The sequence below is a fragment of the Siphateles boraxobius genome, unplaced genomic scaffold, assembly GCF_051911475.1.
Source record: "Siphateles boraxobius isolate OS27281-9 unplaced genomic scaffold, OSU_SipBor_1 32, whole genome shotgun sequence".
Lineage (NCBI taxonomy): Eukaryota > Metazoa > Chordata > Actinopteri > Cypriniformes > Leuciscidae > Siphateles > Siphateles boraxobius.
In genome coordinates, this window is record NW_027508942.1 from 1723817 (window position 1) to 1751315 (window position 27499).

A 27499-nucleotide genomic window follows, 5' to 3' on the forward strand; every position below is an offset into this window, starting at 1 on the left:
GTAATATATAAAATAAATGGTATTCCACAAAAAAATACTTGCATAGTATAAAAGGGTAATACATATATAATAATAAAAAATTACATTTTTACATACTATTTGAATATGTTATTAAAATGTAATATATCCCAGTGATGTCAATGCTGAATTTTTAGCATCATTACTCCAGTCTTCAGTGTCTTTCCTGTAGCTCAAACAGTAGAGCGTTAACGCTTGCAACGCCAAGGTCATGGCAAGAACGCACAAGAATGTAAATGTGTACCTTGAAATGCAATGTAAGTCGCTTTGGATAAAAGCGTAAATGTGTCACATGATCCTTCAGAAATCATTCTAATATGCTGATTTGCTGCTCAAGAAACATTTACGTTTATTGTCAATGTTGATGAAAGTTTTTGATGAATAGAGAGTTGACAAGAACAGCATTTATTTGAAATAGAAATCCTTTGTAACATTAAAAACATCTTTACTGTTACTTTTGAAATGACACAGCAGTGACTTATAAAAAAAAATAGTTTTTCAATCAATGAACTTAAGTGCTACTGATCAACCATGTTACCATCTGATATGGCTCCTAAATGTTATATTTTAGGAACCAGTGGCTTTTTTTCTGGAGCTTTGTAACTTAACATATTTGAGTACAACTATATCATTCATGGCTGTTATCCCACTCTTGAGCAATTCCATTGTGCACATGATGTTCAAAGATGCCTTGTCTGGAAGCTTTCTTCAGTCAGGCGGGCTGAACACTTGATAGCATGGGGCCGGGTCAAAGTTCAGTGGTTTCCCAGGGAGGGAGATGTGTGCCATCTGCTCGCGGTGTTGGACATGCTTCGTAACATGCCTTCACACTTTATCTAGAGGGGGAAAGTTAGATCGCTCCGTTCTTAGAGCCCTTAATAACAGCATTTGCTAGCTTTAATGGCAGGGTATTAATAGTAGATAGTTGAAATGCAATTAATGTGCTAGTCATGTGGGTTTCCCCTGTATCGTTATATTTGGAGCTGAAACGGGATCTGTGGAAAAGAGGATTGTGAAACCTGTTAACCTGATTAGGAATTAGCATGGTGTTGGTTTGCTGTGTATGCTTCTCATGTGTACTGAAAAAAAGTATAGGATTACTACACTACCATTCAAATGTTTGGGGCCAGTACGATTTTTTGTTAAAGAAATTGTAACTTGTATTCAACAAGGATGCTTTAAATTCATCACAAGTAACAGTGAAGATTTTTATAATGTAACCAAAGATGTCTATTTCAAATAAATGCTTTTCTTTTGAACTTTCTATTCATCATTGCTCATTAAAAGTATCATGGTTTTTGCAAAAATACGAATTGTTTTTACCATTGATAATAAATGTTTCTTGATCAGCGTATTATAATGATTTCTGTAGGATCATGTGACACTGAAGACTGGAGTAATGATGCTGAAAATTCAGCTTTGACATCACACGATTTAAAAAAATATATATTATTAAATTAGAAAGTAGTTATTTTATATTGAAATATTTCACAATATATTACTAGTATTTTGATCAAATAAATATATCTTTGATGAGCATAAGAGACTGTCAAGAACATTTTAAACAAACCATACAGACCCCAAACTATTACACTCCAGTATATTTGTAAGATTACGAATTTCTTAATATTCTGCTGACCTTGTAATCAACAGTGATTGCTAAACATTTATGTGTAGAAATAGCCTAGGATATCCTTCCCGTTTCAAATATGATTGATCAAGACCAATACTGTGACTGAGAAATGCTTGAAACTTAAAACTTGAGGACTGTTAAAACTTTAAAACGTCTGCGTCAGGTTAGTTTGTCTGAACCGATTGCCTTTCAATGCCTGTGGAAAGTCAAAGTAGGACAGCCACAGAGTCGGAGTCATTACCCAAATTAAATTCAGTCAACGGCAACATGATGCAATGATCATTACACAGATTTATTGTTCATTTTATGCCATCCAAGTGATAAATGCAAAATGATTAACTTAGAGCTCTATTATGGAAGATAAAATCTTAGAAGAAAAGGTTTTAAATAGAACCTTAAAGGGTCCTATCAGGCGCTTTTATATATATTAGGTTTATATATTTAGTTTTAATTCAATTTTATGTATTAAACCGCAAATAATCATACTTTATTCATAAAAAACAAAAACCTGATAAACATGGAAGTCTTATACAATTATTTAAGACATTTCTCCTTAAATATAACCTTTTGGCATGGAGATTGCAATGGCAGCGGCCCGACATGTAGCGAGGTTGAGCTCCGGGCAACCCAAGTTCGAGTCCCGGCTCATGGTCCTTTCCCGATCCCGACCCCTTCTCTCTAACTCCCACTTCATGTCCTGTCTTCTCACCAGGTGTATAAAGTCAAAAAAAATAAACCTTTATAATCAAGGGTTCTTTAAAGTCAAAAGAGTCGGGAACCCTATTGGGTTCTATATTGAACCCCATTGAACCTTTTTTTCTAAGTGTATAATGGTTAAAACTACATGACCTCACTTGTGTATTATTGATTAACTTTCCAAAAATTGAATTCTGTGAAGATATCTACATGTACATTGTCACTGTCTTTCTCATAAACAAAATCATGGCAAGTCCGTAGTGCCTAGTCATCATCTCTTTTACATTCTTATGCTTTTTATTCACAATAAATAATTTTCTAAACAACTTTTTAATAAATATAAATCTCTATCTCAACAATAATGATGTATGATTACCAGTTTTTAATATATAAATTAACCCATTTTGATTCATTTACTAAATCCATACAGATTTAGCATATGGATGTGCTACTGCATAAATGCATTTTGCAAACGGAAATCTTCCTCTGGGACGCTTCATAGGGAGTGGCCTTAATAACTCTGCTATTAGAGGGGGTGTAAGGACATGGAAAGCCGTTTCATATCTTGGTCAAGTATGAGCCTGGCACCAGCCCAGTGTGACCGTCCCTGTCCACCGTCCACCAGCCGTCTCCTCCCTGTTCCACCACGAGCAGAACTTCCCCCACAGAGATGGAGAGCTCATCAGTGCCCTGCACACACAGGCCTTAAAGGGTTACTTCACCCAAAAATGAAAATTACTCTCCCTCCTCAAGCCATCCTAGGTGTGTATGACTCTTCTTTAAGCCAAACACAATCTGAGTTATATTAAAAAAATATTAAAACAGTCTCGTACAAGCTTTATAATGGGAGTGATTGGTAACTTGTAGTTTGAAGCCCCAAAAAAGCACATAATCTTACTAATCTCTCTAAGGCCATTTTAATAATATTTTCCAAGGTTATTTTTGTTTTGTTTTACCTGAGCTATGTAGTCATACTGAGCCTGGTATGTGGCGCTCTGAGAGACAGCACTGTTTGAATTTCCTTGTGGAAATACAGGAATAGAAGCATACACTCCATCTGAGTCGGCTGAAAAGAAAAATTAAACAGATTAATGACAGTATACACACACACACACACACAGAAATGGCCAAAAGTGTCCGGCCAACGAAAATTGACATCTTCACCCTTTTTCAAATATTATTTGTAAGCATATTACGGAGTTGTGCTTGGAGTCAATTGTTATATTTATGATAATGCAATAAAACATGGCAAATTGTGCGGACGTAATTTCAATCATACAAAGAATTTATGAACACAAGAAAAAACAAAGGCGAGAACCAGCGAAATATTAATAACTGATTTTATTGTAGTCAATGTATGCTTTTTCTTGTGAGCTTTTTGTTTTGTCCATTGGAAAACAAGCTTTACCTTTCCCCTTTTTTGCCAGATAAATACCTTCATTGATTTGTTCTTCCTTCATATTTTAAATATATAAACTATTTTTTGGTTTTTAAATATATAAACTATTTTTCATATTTTGGTTTTATGATGGTTTAAACAAAGTTGTAGGGTCATTAAAAACAAATAACTTTTGGCCACTACTGTCTGTACATATTTATGCATGTATGTATGTATGTATAGATAGATAGATAGATAGATAGATAGATAGATAGATAGATAGATAGATAGATGTTGACAGCAAATAACAAATAAAATGTATTATATATTATTTTATTTAGTTATTTACTGTATTATTTTGTATAAGGAAAACAATGCATTTTTTTTTTTAAATCTACCCAAATCCTTTTCAATGAAGTCATGGGCTGGGCTGAATTGCCCCCTGGTGGTGAATAATATTTGTCTTTACAGTAACTACAAGATGAAGATGGCTAGAATTTAAAAACAATGTAACGTGCATTTTTTAAAAATATATATATGGAGAGCTGACAATGTTGACAATTTCATTAATATGTTGTGATATGTACCTGATGGAGGTGCTGATGGCTGAATGCTGTCATTACTAGTCTTTGAGCCCACGGCACAGTTGCCTTGCAAGAGATTTGAAAACCTTTCAAAAAGTAAATAATAACTGTATAAAAATGTATACCGGTAAAAGGAACATTAAAAGTGTTAATAATTTAATGCGAGGTCACAAGCTATCTAGATAAACATTATTTTCTACACAAAGGGCAGATTGAGATAATGTATTTACTGATAACCACAAAACAAAAAACTGCACTTCATACGCTCAATACAGAGCAGTAAATAACACCTCAGCTTTGTGTAGCACATCCGCTTGCAGCATTATGTCTTACTGATCTCTAAAAATAGTATATTTTCCATTCATTTCTGTTTTGTCAGCATGGCAAATACATAATGTAGATGTACACATTAACATACAGATCCAGCAGTGGAAAACAAACCTCTTCATCACACCTCCACCGAAGCGCGTGATGCCGTTGCTGTCTGTTGCTGGTTCTCTGTCATAATAGTTCTCAAACACAATAGGCGCTACAGACACAGTTGGAAAGTTTCATTAAGCAAACACTCCTAAGAATTTCTTACGAACTATATCATCAAATCATATGGTTCTGGAACAATAGGGGCGATTTGTGAAGTTTAATACAATAACCCAGTGGAAACAATATATAAAAGCACTGACCTGAAGGGGTGGTGCCGGTACTTTTCGTCTTGATGAAACTGTTTATGTCTTCCGTGATGTCACACATTTCTAGAACTGCCCTCACCTCCTCATAACACTGAATAAAAATGAACAGTAATTTGACAATATGGCCTGCACTTGTTTTTTTTCTTTCTTTTCTTTTTTTAAATTACAGAGAGACCAAAAGTGAAATGCTTCTATTTAGCATTTTTATCATTTAATACCACATTTTTGATACAAAATGTTGCATTTTAATGACAGCAAACTAATGATGTCATCCAGCGTTATTTGATAATTTTCCTGCAGAGCAACAAAGTTCAAAGGATCAATGACAAGTTAACTTGAATTTAAATAATTAATATAAAGAATAATAAATACTTCCTACTCATTTTACATAATAGAATTTCGATATTTTAAGGCAAGAAATCACAGGTAAATAATGTAGATAAATATGTAGCTCCGCCCCCTTTCAGAGCTGCACTCATTTTGTTCGGTATTTTACACTTAAAGCCCTGTTTTAAGATCATTTCTGATGAAATAGAATGGTTAAGATTGAAATTTGGACAAATGCTGGTGTCCCGAGAATTTTCGGTTTCTGTATTAGCACCCCCACCTCCACAATGGTTTCATAGGAGCACTGGAAAAATCATTCATAAAACGCATTCAACTTTAGTTTACAAAGACGTGAAACTCACCGAGTGGTCTGGGGTGTTCACTGATATGCTCACACAGAAATCGCTGCAAAAGATGCTTTCCAACAGGTTTTATCGTAGTTTTTGTCCAACTCCTTTGACTTAAGTCAGGACAAAAACTACGATAAAACCTGTTGGAAAGCATCTTTTGCAGCGATTTTTGTGTGAGCATATCAGTGAACACCTGAGCATTTGTCCAAATTTCAATCTTAACCGTTCCTTTTCATCAGAAACGATCTTAAAACAGGGCCTTAAGTGTAAAATACCGAACTTGTCCTTTAACTCTACAAAAAGTAAATACACTTGACTTGACTTCACCAGCCAATTAATCCTTGACAGCGAAGCCATAGAAATACACAGATCTACCGCAAAAAAGGAAGTTCAAACACAAAATTCTAAAGATGGCTGCTGTGCACTTGTTTCTAGGGCGCAAAATGTCTGTCACACTTATATACTTCCCCACTTAATTAATCACAGTACATTTAGAAAATAATGTATTAAAGTTTTTCAGAAATGTTATGTTTAAATATGCAAACGAGGCATTATCTAATTAAACATTCACTAAATTGCATGTATTTCCTGAACAGAAATCTAAATAAAACCAGGTTAAAAAAAAATTGTTGTCATGCTGTATAACAGCTAAAGGTTATACAGAGGGGGATGAATTAGTAATAAGTCACACCATAAATCAGTAATACTGCCACAAATTTTTTTTTTTTACCACCTTTTGAAAATTGACTAATTTTCAAGGGGGGAAACTAATTTAGAGAAAACAGCGTTTAAAGATATGCATTGTAATTGTAAGGCAATAAGATAAAGTTGGTAACACTTTGCAATAAGGTCCCATACTAACTAACAACAATATTAAGTAACAATAATAAGCAATACATTTCAGGGCTCCAGACTAACTTTTTTTAGGAGCGCTGGAGCCCCTGACTGAAATGTTTAGGAGCGCAAGCAGAAAATTTAGGGGCACACCTTAAATCAGCTTGAAATGCAATTATTCAAATTTTCCCCAAAATAACTGTAATACGGACAAATTCTTTAATAATAGACTTAACGTACAGATATTACAATGTGCAGTTTTATTATAAGTTCACAGGGCTCCAGACTAGCATCTGAGGGCAGCAGCACCGGAGAGACTGAGCTCCACAACACATATCTGGTGGCACTGGGGCTGACAATATAGCACTAAGCTTAATTTAGGGTGTAGATGAAATTAACTTTAATTATTATCATTCATAATGGCTTAATATAAATTAAAAAGCAAAACGAGTACAAAAAAATTATATTAGGGAGTGAAATGTCTAATAAGCATCCTACTGTTTACAATGGTAATTTATTTTTATTTTAAAGGTGTTTAAATAAGAGTTTTCCTACATCTTAACATTTTTAGTTTTTAGGACAATCTTTGCAGGATGAACAAAAAATGTGTTCGTCATCACATTTAAAATAATATTTATGATATTATAGTTTAAGTGCTGGAAAAAGATGTGTAGTAGGCTACTTGTAAGCGTTAGACTATTTCTGTCACAATACCATTGTAATGTTTAGAGTTACTACATTAGCATAAATCCATGGTGAATGTTGCTGATTTGTGAACTGAAAGCCTTCTATAAGTGTTTCTCCTGGTTTCAACGTCAGCGCTGTTTGATCTGATATCTATGGTTTATAACAGAGAACTCTGCGCCGAATCGGAGTGTTTCTCACAGGATCTCGCAGCGATGATGTTATTAATTCTGAGGCGCAGTCAATGGATTTCTTCACTGGATCTCCTAGTAACAGTGTCGCATGATTGAGATCGGCCGCGACTGGCAAGGCGCTGCGCTCTCTATTATTTATTGGTCTGAACTACTAAACGGTACGTGAAATGAATAGCGCATTTTCGTTCCGCTTTCATTAGGTGTTCAAGCACGAAGTGCTGAAAACCTATTGTAATTGCTATTTGAAAAAAAAAAAAAACCTAAAACGCATCGTGCAGCCCAAACCGTAAGACCTAGAGACTTGAAACCTGGCCAGGTGGTAGGGCCTCAGTTTGGGGAGAACCTATCAGAGTATGACCCCGATTGGCCCATAGGTGGCGCTACAGCAACCACAAGTACTAAATTGCTCATAACTCCTAGACCGTTTGACTTGGAATCAAGTCTTTTTGCACCACTGTGTTCCTTGGCTCAAGACGAACAAGATGTATATCTCGGATTCTCGATTTGAGCAACAAGAAATTTGTTATGGCCAATTTTGTCCAAAACCTACTTTTGCGAACTAGTCCCTGGTTTTTTGCCTGATCGGAACCAGACCAGTCTAGGACAATTCTCTGGACTCTCTAGATCAATAATTATCAAAAAAAGTTGAACTTTGCCCTTTGGTTCACTGTAACAGGGCCGTTTAGAAAAGGGGGCGTGTCAAAATACACTCAAAAGCCTATAAATCATAAATAAAAACTCAGAACTTCACAAAAACTGATGTGCACATGTGTCATGACATTGTGAAGAAGCATGCAGAGTTTCATGGAGATCGGACCATAGGTGACGCTATACCTGTCAAAAAGGTCGCCTATTATTAGGTGTTCAAGTACGAAGTGCTGAAAACCTATTGTAATTGCTATTTGAAAAAAAAAAAAAACTAAAACGCATCGTGCAGCTCAAACCGTAAGGCCTAGAGACTTGAAACCTGGCCAGGTGGTAGGGCCTCAGTTTGGGGAGAACCTATCAGAGTATGACCCCGATTGGCCCATAGGTGGCGCTACAGCAACCACAAGTACTAAATTGCTCATAACTCCTAGACCGTTTGACTTGGAATCAAGTTTTGCACCACTGTGTTCCTTGGCTCAAGACGAACAAGATGTATATCTCGGATTCTCGATTTGAGCAACAAGAAATTTGTTATGGCCAATTTTGTCCAAAACCTACTTTTGCGAACTAGTCCCTGGTTTTTTGCCTGATCGGAACCAGACCAGTCTAGGACAATTCTCTGGACTCTCTAGATCAATAATTATCAAAAAAAAGTTGAACTTTGCCCTTTGGTTCACTGTAACAGGGTCGTTTAGAAAAGGGGGCGTGTCAAAATACACTCAAAAGCCTATAAATCATAAATAAAAACTCAGAACTTCACAAAAACTGATGTGCACATGTGTCATGACATGGTGAAGAAGCATGCAGAGTTTCATGGAGATCGGACCATAGGTGACGCTATACCTGTCAAAAAGGTCGCCTATTATTAGGTGTTCAAGTACGAAGTGCTGAAAACCTATTGTAATTGCTATTTGAAAAAAAAAAAAAAAACCTAAAACGCATCGTGCAGCCCAAACCGTAAGGCCTAGAGACTTGAAACCTGGCCAGGTGGTAGGGCCTCAGTTTGGGGAGAACCTATCAGAGTATGACCCCGATTGGCCCATAGGTGGCGCTACAGCAACCACAAGTACTAAATTGCTCATAACTCCTAGACCGTTTGACTTGGAATCAAGTTTTGCACCACTGTGTTCCTTGGCTCAAGACGGACAAGATGTATATCTCGGATTCTCGATTTGAGCAAAAGGAAATTTGTTATGGCCAATTTTGTCCAAAACCTACTTTTGCGAACTAGTCCCTGGTTTTTTGCCTGATCGGAACCAGACCAGTCTAGGACAATTCTCTGGACTCTCTAGATCAATAATTATCAAAAAAAAGTTGAACTTTGCCCTTTGGTTCACTGTAACAGGGTCGTTTAGAAAAGGGGGCGTGTCAAAATACACTCAAAAGCCTATAAATCATAAATAAAAACTCAGAACTTCACAAAAACTGATGTGCACATGTGTCATGACATGGTGAAGAAGCATGCAGAGTTTCATGGAGATCGGACCATAGGTGACGCTATACCTGTCAAAAAGGTCGCCTATTATTAGGTGTTCAAGTACGAAGTGCTGAAAACCTATTGTAATTGCTATTTGAAAAAAAAAAAAAAAAACCTAAAACGCATCGTGCAGCCCAAACCGTAAGGCCTAGAGACTTGAAACCTGGCCAGGTGGTAGGGCCTCAGTTTGGGGAGAACCTATCAGAGTATGACCCCGATTGGCCCATAGGTGGCGCTACAGCAACCACAAGTACTAAATTGCTCATAACTCCTAGACCGTTTGACTTGGAATCAAGTTTTGCACCACTGTGTTCCTTGGCTCAAGACGAACAAGATGTATATCTCGGATTCTCGATTTGAGCAAAAGGAAATTTGTTATGGCCAATTTTGTCCAAAACCTACTTTTGCGAACTAGTCCCTGGTTTTTTGCCTGATCGGAACCAGACCAGTCTAGGACAATTCTATGGACTCTGTAGATCAATAATTATCAAAAAAAAGTTGAACTTTGCCCTTTGGTTCACTGTAACAGGGTCGTTTAGAAAAGGGGGCGTGTCAAAATACACTCAAAAGCCTATAAATCATAAATAAAAACTCAGAACTTCACAAAAACTGATGTGCACATGTGTCATGACATGGTGAAGAAGCATGCAGAGTTTCATGGAGATCGGACCATAGGTGGCGCTATAACTGTCAAAAAGGTCGCCTATTATTAGGTGTTCAAGCACGAAGTGCTGAAAACCTATTGTAATTGCTATTTGAAAAAAAAAAAAACCTAAAACGCATCGTGCAGCCCAAACCGTAAGGCCTAGAGACTTGAAACCTGGCCAGGTGGTAGGGCCTCAGTTTGGGGAGAACCTATCAGAGTATGACCCCGATTGGCCCATAGGTGGCGCTACAGCAACCAAAAGTACTAAATTGCTCATAACTCCTAGACCGTTTGACTTGGACCGTTTGACTTGACTTTGCCCTTTGGTTCACTGTAACAGGGTCGTTTAGAAAAGGGGGCGTGTCAAAATACACTCAAAAGCCTATAAATCATAAATAAAAACTCAGAACTTCACAAAAACTGATGAGCACATGTGTCATGACATGGTGAAGAAGCATGCAGAGTTTCATGGAGATCGGACCATAGGTGGCGCTATAACTGTCAAAATGCTTATATACCATTAAAAGAGATTTTCACAATAACATATCCCGTGTGTGTGTGTGTGTGTGTGTGTGTGTGTGTGTGTGTGTAAGCATGCATAATATAGTTAACAACTGGTTTGTTTTAGTGCAGAATACTGGTGAAATCAAGTGTGTTCAAAATGAAAGTGAGTCAGTAAGTGGTCTTCTATTGCCCTCTCTACTTATTAATAGTCTTTTCACATGTGCTTTTGCATTCATATATATAGACAATAATAAATCACTTATATAACAATTACTAGTATAACACAATCATATTTTGTCAGAGTTTATCACTTCAATTGTTCTGATGCTTCACATAATGTCTATCAACGTGGTAAATCATGGTAAATAACGCCAGAAACATGGTAAATCATAGTAAATAAGGTAAATCATGCTAGAATCCTGGTAAATCATTCTAGAATGTGCTATATCATGGTAAATCATCCTATAACATGGTAAATCAAGGTAAACTAAGATAAATCATGGTAAACTATGGTAAACCATGTTAGAATCATATTAAATCATACTAGAATGTGTTCAATTCTGGTAAACCATGTTAGAACAGGGTAAATCATGGTCAATCATACTAGAACTTGGTATATCATGGTAAACTATGGTAAATCATACTGGAACATGGTAAATCATACTGGAACATGGTAAATCATACTGGAACATGGTAAATCAAGAAAAATCAAACTGAAATGTGGTATATCATGGTAAATCATGCTAAAACATGGTCTATTCCATCTATGATGTCAGTGGTTAAATGCTTGCTACATAAAACTTAATGTCTTTTGATGCTTTTGTGCTTAACGGCCTTAAAGGCCTTAACTGCTTGAACACCGCTAAATGCTGCTTGCAGCTTTAATTTTGTTTACATTCGCTGCTCAGCAACGTTGTGGTCGCGCCAGTGCGACCTAAATAAATATTTGGTCACACCGTCGCAGTCTGGAGCCCAGTCATTTGTTATACTATGTGTTAATCTTTATTAACATGGTTTATAAAAATAAAACTGTTCACTGTAAGCTCATATTAGATCAGGTCCATTAAATCATATTTTGATTTCAATAATGTATTAGTAAATGTTAGAAGCAAAATGAACTAAGATTAATAAGTGCTTTTTTATTGTTAGTTCATGTTAACTAAAGCAATAACTAATGTTAATAAAAAATAGAACCTTGTTGTTAAGTATTACCTCAAAATAAACCCTTTAAATGTGTATTTTGGATGAAACTTCTTCTAGTTTGAAAGAAGACATGTTAAGAAAGAAAAATAGCCCAACATATCAAAAGTGACCAGTGCATGGAGAAAAACACACAAAAACTATGGCTTTGTCTGTAGTGTCTTGCCTTAAGTTGATAAAAATGTGTAAGAAAATCAGATTTTCAATATTTTGAATTCGTTTGTATTTAATAATGTCTGTAGCTATTATCAGTGTGATCTTTGAAAAAGCTTCATTACGTAATACTGACCTCATCTTCTTTGACGCATTGCATGGAAAAGTGGTTACAGTGGACCCAAATAGCATTTCTCAAAATATTAATACGATCATCTTCCTGCTGCTGGAAGACCTGGAGAAATAACATCATGATGTAAATACGTCTACATGCTGTCTGTCAAATTTTTGGGAGCAGAGTAAATGGTAATTTAGCCAAGTCTTTGCCAAACTGTCAGTGGGACACATGATGATCAGAATTGGTGTTATGGACATACTTATTTTAACTTATTTCAAAAACAGTTTCTTGTGAAGTTTAGTTAAGTATCTGTGGTTTGTGTGGTACGCAGTGTGTAAAACACAAAGAAAAGGGAAGTTCATTTTTAATGTGTTCTATGTGGTTCACAGCTTCAGCAGAGAGCTATTTCTGAAGGACAGCAAACAGATCGTCGAGTATGTGTTTCTCTTTACCTCACATGTGCATTCATGCGTGGTCTCCCATTCCTGACGAATCTTATCCAGTTGCTCGATGTTTGACATGTACTGTTTCTCTGTCAATCGAGAACAAGCATCAGCCTCATTGGATTTCCAGCAATTGAAATCTTGCTTGAAAGTGTTTGAATTGTGCATTTCAGGCATTACCAGCGTCTTTGAAAGTGTTTCCGGTTCAGATCTATCAATTGATCACTTTTGCATTGCAAGCAGATGTTGCAATGTGTGAAAACAAAAGCGTATTTCCATTCTCACCTGCATCCGCGGACGCGTCCCTGCACTGCTTAGCTTTGTTTTGCATCTGTTACGGAATAGAGCAGAACATTGTTTAAAAATACTCAGTGGCATCAAACAATATCACTAGCATTTGTACCTACATTTAAAATGGTTATAAGGACTCATTATTGGATCAGGAAAAACTTGGGGTCAGTAATTTTTTTTTAATGTTTTACAAAGAAGTCTCTTATGCTCACCAAGGCTGCATTTCTTTGATCAAATAATATAGTAAAAACAGTAAAACTGTGAAACATTATTTTCTATTTTAATGTTCCTCAATCAATAATTGTATCCCTTAAAACTCATCTTTGATCATCGAAATGACATTTTTAAATGTTTTTTACCTGTGAAAATGATTTCTTCATGCCTTGAATGTAACTACACCCTTGCTTCATATAGTATACGTAGAGTCATGAATATGCAAATTAGTCTCCGCCTCCTCTCACACTAGCTCAGACTACCTGATCCACTCGCTACACAATGCCAAATGGAAATATTGGTTTAGTCCATATATATAAGATTAGCCTTTTGCTTGGCTATGTTATCAAACCGCTAATAATGTGTTACTAATGTAACACAACCCATGTTTCCATTCACACATCTCAGAGTCAGACAGCTGCCTTCTAACAAACAGCATCCTTAGAAACATGCTGAACATCATAGAAAGGCGCCGCCCACACGTTGACAGTGGAAAACAGGAGTTTGGTTCTGTTTCAAACCAAATTCTGCCCATAATAATCCATACTTTACCTTTTCAGATTGTTTAGGGGTGACAGTGGGTGTACTGTTGAGCTTCTCCACAGCCTGTTCAGCCTCATCAGCCTCTCTACATCTCTGTTCATACGCCCTTTTAGACTGGGAGAATAGAGAAGTACAGGGTTATTGTGGCACTATTCGCATAGACTTGAATGATGGCCAAGTGAGCCACAAATGACTTGAACAAGCTAAATGCATTTAAATCAAATATGTAGGGAATTTCTTGTAGTCTTAATAGTAATTAATTAATAATAATTTGTTGCATTTACATAGTGCTTTTCTGGGTACTCTAAGCGCTTTACTTATGGAAGAGGGAATCTCCTTAACCACCAATAACGAGCAGCATCCACCTGGATGATGCGACGGCAGCCATATTTCACCAGAACACACACCACACACCAGCTTACTGGTGGAGAGGAGATGGAGTGATGAAGCCTATCAGTATATGGGGATGATTAGGAGACCATGATGGACAGAGGCCAATGGTTAAATTTTTGGCCATGATGCTGGAAGCCTTTTCGAAGAACATCCTAGAGTTTGTTATGACCACAGAGAGTCAGGACCTCAGTTTAATGTCTCATCTGAAGGACGGTGGTGAATTACTTCTTAACTCTTGGGTTTGTTTTCTCACTCTAATTGTGTCATGAAAAGTCACAGAAAAGGCAAGAATAAACTTTATCTATTAGAAAATTGCTACTTTCATGTAATCTGATTTAACTGCTTTCACTGACCCAAACATAGACATATACAATCAATCTGTTCCAAATTAAACTGATGAATGATTCATTAATTCAATGTACAACCACCATGAAGCAACAGAACAAGACATACAGTAAACTAATGTAAAACTAAACTTGCTTTTGTATAATTCATTATGCTGATATCACATCACATATTTTTTTTACTTCCTCCAAATACTGCCTCTGCTGCTTCTAAAAATAATTTAAAAAAAAAACACTATAATACCATAATCTCCATCATTTTTATGTGATCAGATATGACATTAGATTTCCACTACAGCTAAATGGAAGATTGCAGAAATTCAGTTGATTTTGTCTAAGACAGAATGATTTCTGAAGCTGTAAACGGAACCCGCATTTACGAAAGCTCGTTTCTGCCACTGAATAAAAAATAAAAAAGGTAATTGCCACTTTTTATCTCACAATTCTAACTTTTTTCTCAGAATCGCATGATGTAAACTCAGAATTTGCGAGATATGAAGTCAGTATTGTTTTCCTCAGAATTAGACTTTATTACAAGTTTACATATATAAACTCGCAATTGTGAGAAAAAAGTCAGAATTGCAAGAAAAAAGTCAAAAATTGTGAGAAAATAGTCAGATTTACGAGATTTACAATACAAGTAAATTATCAGAAATCATCATCTTAATCTTTAGAATGTCATCAAACGATTTTTTAAGAAAACCAGGACATGAACTGGTGCCTTAAAAAAACGTAAATTGGAATTATTATTGAAAACAAGAGCCAGAGCAAATACTTTACCTGGCATTTTTATATAGAAACAATACAGAAACAAACTATCTGTGAAATTATATACTGATAACACTTCCGCGGATATTCCGTGTCATAGCAAGCAAAGCGTCTTAACTGAAAAAAACGCTGCGCCAAAACACTCACCAATGCGCACACAGCTAGGTGTTTTCAGCTGGCTAAAAACGCTTTTGTGGACACACTGCCTTAGAAAAAAAAGTTTCAATAAGGTTCTATATAGAACCCTAGGGTTCTTGACTCAATTTTAAAGAACCCTTTATGCCAAAAAGGTTCTATATTAGAAGAAATGCAAGTGATAAAGTATGTTTATGAGCCGCTCAAATAAAATTAAAATTAAAAAAAATTAAAAACTAAATCTATAAAATAATCTCATGATGGGAAACCCTAAAGGTTCTAAGGTTATTTATAGAACCTTTTTTTTTATAAGAGTGCAGGGACAGTTCCGCTGACAATCTGTTGTGCTTTTGAACAATGGTTGAAGCTCATTAACTACTCTTTTGGAACGACAGTAACTACCTTTCATTTAGTGGTTATCATAAACCCTCATCTTTAACCACTAATGCTTTCTGTACACCTAAAGACTTTGAAAAGATTTAGAAAAGACTTTATAAGATTATCAGCTCACATCTAAAGACTTGGGTTCACAGTTTCTAGTCTCAGACTAAAGACTTGCGATAATATCAAACATGTTTGATATGAAAGACTAGAGAAAGACTGGCATAAATCGGGTCGCCGATTCTATCGATTATCACCTCACATTTAACGATCGAGATGACGGGAGCGTGCCGAGACTCCAGTAAGATTCCTAAAGACTGCCGGTCTTTAGTCTGGGACTGTGAAAATCCTTTGGTGTACGCCCGGCATAAGTCAGACAACCATCTTGACAGTTCCTGACTAGAACAGATAGTCACATCCCCTTTTACTCGTTTGTTTATCAAATCAGATCGGGTTTTACAATGCTATATATGAAAATACTAAGTAACTTTACACTTCAACGTCTCCTCGCCCCAGCCCTAACCTAACATACGCTCTGAATGTGTCTGATGTAGCAAGACAAATGGAAATGCATATTTTTCTTGACAACAGCAGTCTGTTTCAGGAAATTGCAAATATATGAGGAACAGGAAAAACCCAACATTGATAAAACAGAGTCTGTGTTGGTGGGAGTGAATAGAAGTGTGCGGGCGAGAAAGAATACATTTCTAGTAGAGAAGTGAGACTTCCTGAAGTGACATTTACACCATTTTGAAGACCCATCCCCCTCTCTGCCCTGCACACTAGCTGCAATGAGTCCAGCAAATGCACTGATGATTTAAATCACTCTCATTTCTCTCTTCCTCTTCCTGATATTCCGCTTTCAGTTTGTATTAGGCAAATACATGATTCACTGAGTAGCCCATAAAACTGAAGTCACGTTAGTGACTTCAAGCAAGTTCGACTCACCTCTGTGGTTTTCTTATGTAATGATAGTTTGATCTTCTGAACTTTTTCCATGACCCCTTCAAACTGTAAAAAGAAAACATTTTAAGAAGTCATTTGAATTCTTGAGCTTTATAGGTAGCACCTATTTTAATAAATCAGAGGCGTCAAGAAGCAACTTGTTTTTGGCAAAAAACAATTATTAAATACTGAAACAACTGTTTGCACCTGTGAGGAAGCAGTCTGCGGTTATTAAAGCAATTAAAGCATCGCATAGCATTTCACCTTTTTCCGCTGCTCCTTCTGTCGCTCTCTGAACTGCTCCATTCGTTTCACCTCTTCTCTTAACATCCCAGAAAGTTGAATGTGCACATTTCCAATGTTCTCCATTTCTAGGATAGAAAACAGCATATTCATGAGTGATCTTGAAGGTATAGGTTTAGTATATTTAGTAACTGATTATATGTAATCTGGATTCCAAAAATTATAAACTTGTAATTAGATTATACTACGTTTTAAAATACTCATAATCAGACTAGTTACATTTTTATTGATAACATGACTACTTAAAATAGTTAACTTAAAAATGAAAATTCTGTCATCATTTACTCGCCCTCAAGTTGTTTCAAACCTGTATGAGTTTCTGTCTTCTGTTGAACACAAAAGAAGATATTTTGAAGAATGTCAGTAACCAGACAGTTGACAGTAGCCAATGACTTCCATGGTTTTTTTTTCTATTATGAAAGTCAATGGGGTCCATCAACTGTCTGGTTAATGACATTCTTTAAAATGTTCAGCAGAAGAAAGAAATTCATACGGGTTTAAAACAACTTGAGGGTTAGTAAATGATGACAAAATTTTCATTTTTAAGTTGACTATTCCTTTAATGTTCACAAAATTTTTAATAATTAGTTTTAATAATTTGTATGCATTTTAATACAATTATTAAATACATACAATTATTAATGTTTAATAATACAATTATTAAACATTTACTGATTCTCACAAATTCTTATTTTTCACCCTTTAAACGGTCCTTTCTAAAACAGCATCTTGCTTATGTATGTTCAGAAAGTCTTCCAGTTTACACAAGTCAGAGGCCACACAGCATAACAAATAAAACAGTCAAATAATCAATAAAATTATCATCTTTTTTGTGTTTTATTTTGATTGTTTCTTTATGATTTTATTTTATTTTCATGGTTTAAATAATTATTACCTTTTCATAAACCCTCTGTAGTTCCTTTTAATGTTGCAATTTCCTGTTGTAATGTAATGTTTAATGCACTTCATTTGGTTGATGACAAATTTTCCACATTTTTTTCTCTTTGTATTTTTATATCACTATAGTACAAGATTATCCTATTCAAATCTATGTGATAAACAAATTAATGCTAAAAGTAAGGTCAAAAGCAATCAAAAGGAGTCAGATTATATTACTGTAATTTATTAAATTATGTTACTAACTACAGTTTTCAATCGCTAAGTAATCTACCCAGCACTGTAGTACATTTAGTATATTTTATATTCAATCTGTGTTTGTGAAAACTCATTCTGATTTTTAAAGCAAACTAAGCAAATTATCATTTGGTGTGTTACTTACGGATTTTCAGTTGGTCAAAGGATGCCTTCAAAGTGCTACAAGACCAAATCAACAAAATTAAGATAAAACAATATTGATTAGTATACAAAATATTAAAACCAGAAGACAATGTCTACATAAGTAAATATATTAAATAATGCATACAATGTTTGCTTACCCAATTTCACTTTGCCCTCCTGTCTTGCGTGCGATAGTAATCAATTCCTTGCCATATCTTTCCTCTGCCATCGCCCTATGAGCAGAGGAATTCACTATGTTAACCAGTACAGCTTTACTAGACCATAACAGACCAATGCTAATCAGCGTACCTTGAAAAGAATTGAAAAATGCAATTTTCCAGTGTTACCTCATTTTTAAGAGCTCTTCCATATCTTTGCAAGCTCGTCGCCCATCACATAGCCTTTGGATAAGAGTATCATATCCAATGTTGCTGGTGAATTCTGGGCCCTGGAACCAAGAGGATTAGATTTCTCCAATACCATAAAACAGCAACAAGATTTAGGTAATGAGGGACTGTGCATCTCAGTTTTAATCCTGAATCCCTGAGAGGTTTCTGGGCTCTATTTGTAGCACTATGTTCATAAAAATGAGGCCTTATTTGAAGAGTTGATATCTATGCAAAAAAGAATATGTGGTACCAGACTGTATAATGTTGTTAAACAGATTAATCATTGACAATGTACGACAATATTAACATGGAATGCTACTAGAATGCTACTGAAAATAAACCATTCTTCTTATATTTGCAACTGAAAGAAAATGACTATTTTGACACGAGCTGGATGTACCCCTAACACTGAATAGCACTCGCGTGGCTTTACATGCAAATCAACCCAGAAGTCGTTTGTAGATTGATGCTCCGACAACACAGATCAAAGCTAAAAAGAGGGTAGAGTGGGCACACAGTCAGCCGTTCAACAGGAAGCCTACAAGATCATCTCCATGACACAACGTCAGAATGTCTATATATAAACACTAAACCCGCAAATGTAGAAAAGAATTTTGAGAAAGGCCATGACAAATATCTTACTCTTAAAAATCATATCCAAATCTTAATTTTAGAGAACATCTCAGTACTGTCAGTGTACTATTCCAACATCGAACTGAAACACATGTTAAGAAATGGAAACGATGACAGATTATAGTTACAGATACACTAATTACAGTAGCACTTTATTTTATAGTCCTGTTTCACATGAACATACTATGTACTTATTGTAGTAAGTTAGTACTGCCTAGGTACTAAACCTGAACCTACCCCTAAACCTTAACTTAATCCATGTTGTAACCTTACACTACTCAGTACTTTGTGGGTAAGTATATTGAAAGTGTACGTACTGTAAAGTGCAACCCTAATTCCTGATACAAATGAATAGAAATGGCAGTGCACAACAAATACAGAGATTTAATAACTTGTCCAATACATTCTTTAGGTAAGGTAAGGTGATGTGATCCCTTTCAATCATCATATGCGATATTGTTAACATCAAGCATGTCCTAACAGACATATCTAATATGTGATCTAATATGTCAAAATAGCTCAACTCGTTCACTTACCCAAAAAGAATCTTTGAATTGTAACGGTGTCATTCTAAAGGCAGTTTACAGTAGTGAGAACGATACAATCACACTGAAGGCAACGGAGACGGAATTAAGAAAAGTAAAAGAAAGAACAGACAATGCCACACGCAGGAAACCACTGTGTCTCGCAGCACGCTCGTGGTGCTCAGGTTTGAATCAGATAAGGAAGCTCCCTCGTATTATGTCAATGACCACAGAGAGCCTGCCCTACAAATAATATGCATGCATTTAGCACACATTTGAATACTAGATAGGATGACACATCTGTAACAGTGGGCTTTTGGAAAATTGAAAGAGTTAAGAGTCTTTAGGTGTCGAAGAGAGTTTGAGCAAACAAAGCCATCCTAAATCGAAACAGGGTTCAGTTAAGTAGTTTAAGTAAATCAAGACAAAGACTGATTTGATTATCTTTTGACTGCAAGCAACAGCACAGTAACTGAGTTTGATAACTAGTCATTTTATAAAGGGGGCAAAAATAAAAGTGCATGTTACACGGCTTAGTTCAAATAAAAGGCAACATCACAGATCAAATTAGATAATAGCATTGATTAAAGTACAAGTTGCATGTTATCAAATAAAAATGAATGCGTAAAAAATCAAGTAGTCTTTCTTTGTGGCATAACAAGAAGTATTTATAAAAGGTTTCAACTATTACAACTCATCATGTGGCACATGGAGCTGTCTTCCATAATCTGTCACTTCACTGTTCATGAAAGTGTCTTGGTTTTTTAAAATCTCTGCCTCTGAGAGCCTTTCATCACCATCTTGATCCATTTCCTTGATGAGATGAATAGCCTGTATAACAATCAAGAAAAAAAAATATTTAGAATATATTGTTAAAAATGTAAAAAAAACTGGATGCCACAGCCACCATGTCAGTATCAGCCGATATATGTTCATTTTTAATGTTGTTGTTTTCGGCCCAAAAAGAAAATTTGGCCTATATACTATAGCCGATAAATAATGGATTATATCCTTCAGCCGAGACACTTTACATACAGACTGTTAGCCATGATGGTTATGAATTGCTTGAAATATGATAGAAATCACTTAAAAAAGTAAAATATAGTTACGTAAGTGCAACATGTGCAGCGCAAATCTGTCATATAGGCTTCATAACATTATAATGAGAACATTCTAACTGTGTGGTTGGGACATGGATTTAATGGAGAGACTTTTGTTTTTGTAATCCGGCTTTCAAAAATTATATACAAATTTGGATTTCAAATATAAAGAATTATTCGTTATCGGTCAAAATTTTCATATCGGTGCATCGCTATAAAAACGTATATAAGGCACATACACATTGACTCACTTCTTCTCGTGCCGACCCATAGCTGTTCGGAGCGACCCAGCGGAGCTGTTCATCCCTGTTGAGTTTTCCATCCTTATCCTGGTCATAGAGATCTTTAAAGCGCACCGTTTCCTCAACCTCCCACTGCGAGGGCTCGTCATGCTCTTAAACACAGACAAGCAAACATGTATGTTTCTGATAATAATCTACCACAATCCTGGAAAATATTTAGATGCTAACATCCTGAGTTCCCATGAATCTGATTTGACTGATTTCAAATGAAGCCAAATGTGTATGATGTACAGTATGGAAGCACATATCGGTTATCGGCTGATATTAGCATTTTTTTAAAGTATTATTATTGGTGAATATTTGATTGTGCATGCTTATTTTCCATATTCTAATCTTTAAAAACTAATAATTGAATAACACTGTCAAATGTAAATAGAGCTACACGACCTGGATAAATTGAAAACCGTGATTTGTTTGTTTCAAACAGAGATTAAGATTCTACAATGATGAACAGACAATTAAAAAACAACAACATGTGATTTATTACAGGCTCTGACAAAATGTTAATTTCTGCCATCCATTTAAAAAAGTGTTTATCTATTTGAAAGATTAAAAAAAAACGGTTGAATGAATGATTCAATGACGCACTCATTAATACAGCCATTTATTGGTTATTGGATTATTTTTCTTTTGTATGAGTACATCACTAATGTAATGACTATATACTCTTATTTATCCCAACATAATCATACCATTTGCTCTGAGATCTCCAATGAATTCACTCAAGCTGATGAATCCATCTTTATCCAAGTCGTATTCAGTTAGCACATCTTCAATAGCAAAATCCTGGGGATAATGCAACCACACAGCACAGTCATACATGGATGTTTAATATCGAATGTATGTTTTATTTTATATTTTATATGAACATTTTATTTTATTTTATTGTATACTAACAGCCATATGGTCCACCTCAGATGGATGAGTAAATGCAAGAAACTCTGTTAGGTTCAGGCCAGCTGAGCCATCCATATCGGCAAAATAAAAACGTCTTTTTTCCTTTGCATGGAGCTGTGAGTGGATAAAACCATTTTTATCAATCACACAACATTTTTCATTCCTGTTCCATAATATGAAATGCTAATGAATCATGCAACATACAAATCTAAGTGACTCCTCCTCTGGGTCCTCATGAACAGCATCTTTATCCATTTCCACAATATGACCATGCATGACCATATTGTATTCGTCCCAAGATACCAGACCATCAGTGTTGGAGTCAAACTCAGAGAAGCGTTCCTCAGCATCATCCAGCGCATATCTCCTGTACACCCTTTGTATCCATAATGTGATTTCCTCTAGAGAAGCAAAAGAGAATGCTTATTAATTATAACATATTCACTACTGTTCAAAAGTTTTGGGGTCAGAAATGTATTATTTTATTCAGTAAGGACACAATTAAATGAATCAAAAGTGACAGTAAAGACTTTTACAATACTACAAAAAATTATATTTCAAAGAAATTTAAATTTTTTCTTAATAAATAAATGATTAATATTAAACAATATTTTTGAAATAATAATGTAATGATACCATATTAGGTCCCACTTTATATTAAGTGGCTTTAAGTACTATGTAAAACACTTGTGCTGCTATTGAGGTGTGATACGGGTAAGGTTAGGGTCAGGTGTGGTTGTATGGATTGGTTTAAGGGTAGGTTAAGGTGTAAGGGAAGGGTCAACAGTGTAATTACAAATGTAATTACATAAATTAATTACAGCTGTAATTACATGCAGGTATTTTCAAAAGTTAAGTACAATGTAAAAACATGTACAGATAGAGATTTAGATAGAGATTTATTTATCCTTTCGGAAAATTTTTCTGCACCATACAGTATGTATGTACACAATTCCATTGTACAAGTCCATTCTATCAAATTATTAATTTCAATGTAAATACATTGTACTTAAAGTGGGACCCAATATTATTACACCGTTATATGAGAGGGGAACTGAGCTGGACAGTGACAATTTTTTTGTAGAACACCTTTATACAGTTGTGGTAAGAATTAATGGCACCCCTGGTAAATATGATAAAAAATGGCTGTAAAAAAAGTAAAGTAAATTCATTGAAGTAAAAGAATTGAAAGTGTGAGGGAAAATCACATTATGTAAAAAATGTTTTTCTACAAAACATGTTGGCCACAAATATTGGCACCCTTTTATTAAATACTTTTTGCAACCTCCTTTTGCCAAGATAACAGCCCTGAGTCTTCTCCTATAATCGCTGATGAGTTTGGAGAACACCTGACAAGAGATCAGAGACCATTCCTCCATACAGAATCCTTCCAGATCCTTCAGATTCACAAGTTCATGTTGGCGCTTCTTCTCTTCAGTTCAGCCCACTCATTTTCTATAGGGTTCAGTTTAGGGGACTGGGACGGTCATGGCAGAAGCTTCCTTTTGTGCTCAGTGACCCATTTTTGTGTTGATTTTGATGTTTGTTTTGGACCGTTGTCCTGTTGGAAGATCCAAACATGGCCCGTTAAAAGATTTCTAGAAGAGGTTGTCAGGTTTAGATTTTTTATCTGTTGGTATTTTCTAGAATCCATAATACCATGTTATCTGAATGAGAGGTCCAGGACCTCCAGCAAAAAAATAGGCCCACAACATATAAGATCCAGCAGTATATTTAACCGTAGGCATGGGGTACTTTTTATCCCTGTTTGGATAAAACATCTGGTGGGTTTTCTGCCAAAATGCCCTTTTTTTGTTTCATCTGACCATAGAATCATCAGTCATGTATGACAACGTAAAAAATTCTAGGGGTGCCCATAATTGTGGCCAACTGGTTTTGGAGAAAAACATATATTTCATAATGTGACCCCCCACCCCCCCCCCCCCCCCCCCCCCCCTTCTTTTACTTCAAGGAAAGGTAAGATTTTTATATTTACCAGGGATGCCATTAATTCTGACCACAACTGTAGATGAAATTAACTATTTTATTAATTGATTATCTTTACACAGAGCTGAATCAATACTGAAATAACTTCAGTGTTATCACTATAAAGCTGCATTAAAACATTTTCCTGTTATCACTATAAAGCTGCATTCAAACAATCTGTATTGAATAAAGCGCTATATAAATAAATCCTGGAAGAAATAAATATCAAAGAAATACCAAAGAATCCTGGAGAAAAAAAAAATCACGGTTTCCACAAAAATATTAGGCAGCACAACTGTTTTCAACACTCATTTTAGTAAGAAATGTTTCTTGAGTACAAAATCATAATTTCTGTGGGATCACGTGACACTGAAGACAGAAAAAATGATGTTAAAAACTCAGCTTTGCATTACAGGAATAAATTATATTTTTAAACATATTCAAATAGTAAACACTTTATATTGTAATGATATTTCACAATATTACTATATTTTTTTATCAAGTAAATGCAGCCTTAGTAAATAAGAGACTTCTTTCAAAAACATTTACAAAATCTATGTTAGTAGATCATCTGACACGTCTCATGTGTACATGCTAAAATAAATGTCAAGTAACCAAACCAGAACTGACCTGGAGTCAGGTATTTATCAGAGTTGGTGTCAATCTTTTTCACTATCTCCACCAGTCGCTTCCGCTGCTCAGATGGATTTAGTTTCTGTATTTCATCTTTGTCCTGAAAATCAGTGATAGTTGGTAGAATGAAAACTGGATCACTTAAAAGGTTTAAATAACTTATAAAATAACATGGAGATAATACCTTAGAGCCAAGGAACATATTTGCATTATGTTCATGGTTATGTTTGACTGCATGATCCTCTTGGACAATTTGGCTGCCAATAGCTCCTGATGCACAACAGGCCAACAGTAATAATAGAGCTGTGTATACAATCTTTACACCTGATAAACACACAAGTACAAACAAATTAGGTGGAAAATCTGTCCTTGATTAGCTACTCACCCTCATGTCATCCCAAACCTGTAAGACTTTCGTTCATCTTCAGAACAAAATGAAGATCTTTTTAATGAAATCTGAAAGCTTTCTGTCCCTCCATTGACAGCTACGTAACTACCACTTTGATGCTAAAAAAAAATTCATAAAAAGATTGTAAAACTAATCCATATGAATTGAGCGGTTTGGTCCAAATTTTCAGAAGAGACTCGATCGCTTTATATGATGAACAAATTAAATTTGGGATTTATTGACATTGATCAGTGAATATAAACAGAGGCTCGATCGAACCTGCTTGACGCGTGACAAAAAACCTCATTGGTCCTTACTGAAGCTCAAACGTGCTGTGTAACACGAGAATGAACCTCATTGGTCCTTACTGAAGCTCAAACGTGCTGCGTAACCCGAGAATGAACGTCATTGGTCCTTACTTAAGCTCAAACGTGCTGCGTAACACGAGAATGAACCTCATTGGTCCTTACTGAAGCTCAAACGTGCTGCGTAACACGAGAATGAACCTCATTGGTCCTTACTGAAGCTCAAACGTGCTGCGTAACACGAGAATGAACCTCATTGGTCCTTACTGAAGCTCAAACGTGCTGCGTAACACGAGAATGAACCTCATTGGTCCTTACTGAAGCTCAAACGTGCTGCGTAACACGAGAAATGAACATCATTGGTTCCCTCACATCAAGCAAACATGCTTGAGCTTCCATTTACCACAACTGATGTGTGAGTTGATGAATGTTTATATGTGAATAAAAGCCTAAATTCAATCTGTTCATCATATAAAGTGATCTTGTCTCTTCATAAAATCTTGAGTAAACCGCTCAATTCATATGGATTAGTTTTATGATCTCTTTATGAAATTTTGATGTATCAAAGTGGTAACTTAACTCAGTTGCGTTGCTGTCAATGGAGGAACAGAAAGCTCTGAGATTTCTTTAAAAAGATCTTCATTTGCATTCTAAAGATGAACAAAAGTCTTACAGGTTTGGAACGACATGAGGGTGAGTAATTAATGACAGAATTTTCATTTTTGGGTGAAATAACGTTATCCCTTTAACAATCTGATCTCGACTGCCCTCTTGTGATGATGGGCTACACATTCCCATGGCAAATCAGCTAACAATATCGACGTTGGTAAGGAAGGAGAATAACAAATAGCTTTCAAATAATTGCAGTCTGTATCCAAAACATATATTTAAATAAAACTATACATAACATGTATCTACTTTTGTGTTATGATGACTTTCTGGTATTGTGGAAGGCGCTTTGGTGGCTAACTGCTAAATATTTTTTATGTAAAAAGCAACTAGAAAACGTGCAAATTCATCCCAAGGATAACACTCTGTTGTCTATTTATTTAGGGGACCTACAAGAAGAATTGACCATACGTGTTTAAGAAACAAAACACTTACTTTCGAAAGGCTGTTTGCTAAAGTTTTGAGCAGAGCTTGTTGCCATGGTACGCTCCGGTCATCTGGACTCTCACTCAGCGTTTCCTGTATGAACTGTTACCCCCACCTGCAGGCCTGGAGGACGAGCAGAGAATTAGCCTACCTTGGCTTAAAGTCCCCATGAAATCCAAATGGGCTTCTTCTTTTTTATTGGCTTTTAGTATGAATATGTTAGCATTACTTTTATCTAGCTAGTGTGCTGCAAAACAATGACAAAATTCGCATTAAGAACATATATATGGGGGTAGAATTGTTCCATTATTCCAAATAAATAGATTATGTTCCACAAATAAATGTAAAGAGATTCACAAAAATATATCAAATTCACAAATAAATAGATTAAGATCCACAAATAAATGTAAAGACTTTCACAAAGATTTTTTATAAAACTCACAAATAAATAGAATGAGATTTGCTAATAAAAAATATATTTACAAATGTTGTTTATACCACAAACACAACTCTGCCTGGCATTTATTTGTGAATCGGTTCCTGTGCAGTTGTAAATCCCCTAACGCATTTGTGGATTTTGAAACACTTCTAGCGTCGACGTGCAGATAAATCCACAAATAAGTGGACTCCACCCACCCTTTACCTAAGCCAATCAGATAACGGCCACATTGAGCTGACCAATCGTAGCACGTTCTCGCTACAACCAATTACGTTAGGCTTTACACTCGGGGTGGTCTTGCCCTGAAATAACTTTGCTCGTTCATCTGCATTGGCTCAAATAGGAAGTGTAGGCTAAGAAAGACCCATAATATTGCTTCAGTAAAATGTTTAAAATTTGAATTTCATTAGAGTTAGACCATGAGACTGCGTATCAAGCCAAGACACATTTTTATGAGCCTTTGAAAATGCCAGAGAAACAGCGCTTACGTTATGGGAACAATGCGTTATGGAAGCATCACGTTCCCTTTCGAACGGTCACTTCGTATTGCGTAGCTATACGCAGTGGGGAAACTCCTTTTCCTCGATTTACTGAAGCCTTTATGTAAAGCGCATTTGCAGCTGCACAGCTAGAACATGAGC

The 27499-nt window shown here is 35.7% G+C and overlaps 2 protein-coding genes across 3 annotated transcripts; both read right to left on the reverse strand.

Moving 5' to 3' along the window:
- Positions 1 to 1922: 1922 nt before the first annotated feature.
- On the reverse strand, positions 1923 to 19866 carry pstpip1a (proline-serine-threonine phosphatase interacting protein 1a). 2 transcript variants are annotated; one of them, XM_077194461.1, is made up of 15 exons: positions 19726 to 19866; positions 18515 to 18615; positions 18326 to 18400; positions 18169 to 18203; positions 16851 to 16957; positions 16590 to 16652; positions 13630 to 13734; positions 12859 to 12904; positions 12583 to 12662; positions 12149 to 12247; positions 4990 to 5086; positions 4751 to 4838; positions 4313 to 4395; positions 3304 to 3413; positions 1923 to 3037 (listed from the first exon to the last, which is right to left on the reverse strand). In XM_077194461.1, the coding sequence occupies exons 1-15, from the start codon at positions 19756 to 19758 to the stop codon at positions 2906 to 2908; spliced, it is 1254 nt and encodes a 417-aa protein (XP_077050576.1). In that variant the 5' UTR covers positions 19759 to 19866; the 3' UTR covers positions 1923 to 2905. The 2 variants fall into 2 exon arrangements, with proteins under 2 accessions (XP_077050576.1, XP_077050577.1); XM_077194462.1 differs by lacking the exons at positions 18169 to 18203; positions 18326 to 18400; positions 18515 to 18615; positions 19726 to 19866 and adding an exon at positions 17785 to 17844.
- Positions 19554 to 26529, reverse strand: rcn2 (reticulocalbin 2). Its single transcript, XM_077194463.1, has 8 exons — positions 26429 to 26529; positions 24816 to 24955; positions 24629 to 24731; positions 22217 to 22413; positions 22013 to 22126; positions 21808 to 21901; positions 21065 to 21207; positions 19554 to 20544 (listed from the first exon to the last, which is right to left on the reverse strand). Exons 1-8 carry the CDS (start codon positions 26472 to 26474, stop codon positions 20401 to 20403), a joined length of 981 nt encoding a protein of 326 aa, XP_077050578.1. The 5' UTR covers positions 26475 to 26529; the 3' UTR covers positions 19554 to 20400.
- Positions 26530 to 27499: the final 970 nt, after the last annotated feature.

Coding starts and splice junctions, on each gene's coding strand:
- pstpip1a (XM_077194461.1), bottom strand. CDS start 19,758: ATGACACCGTTACAATTCAAAGATTCTTTTTGG. Junction 18,616..19,725: donor AATTCAAAGATTCTTTTTGG/GTAAGTGAACGA, acceptor TCTTGGTTCCAG/GGCCCAGAATTCACCAGCAA. Junction 18,401..18,514: donor GAAGAGCTCTTAAAAATGAG/GTAACACTGGAA, acceptor CTCTGCTCATAG/GGCGATGGCAGAGGAAAGAT.
- rcn2 (XM_077194463.1), bottom strand. CDS start 26,474: ATGGCAACAAGCTCTGCTCAAAACTTTAGCAAACAGCCTTTCGAAA. Junction 22,127..22,216: donor AGGAGGAGTCACTTAGATTT/GTATGTTGCATG, acceptor ATCCACTCACAG/CTCCATGCAAAGGAAAAAAG. Junction 20,545..21,064: donor ATGGGTCGGCACGAGAAGAA/GTGAGTCAATGT, acceptor ATTGTTATACAG/GCTATTCATCTCATCAAGGA.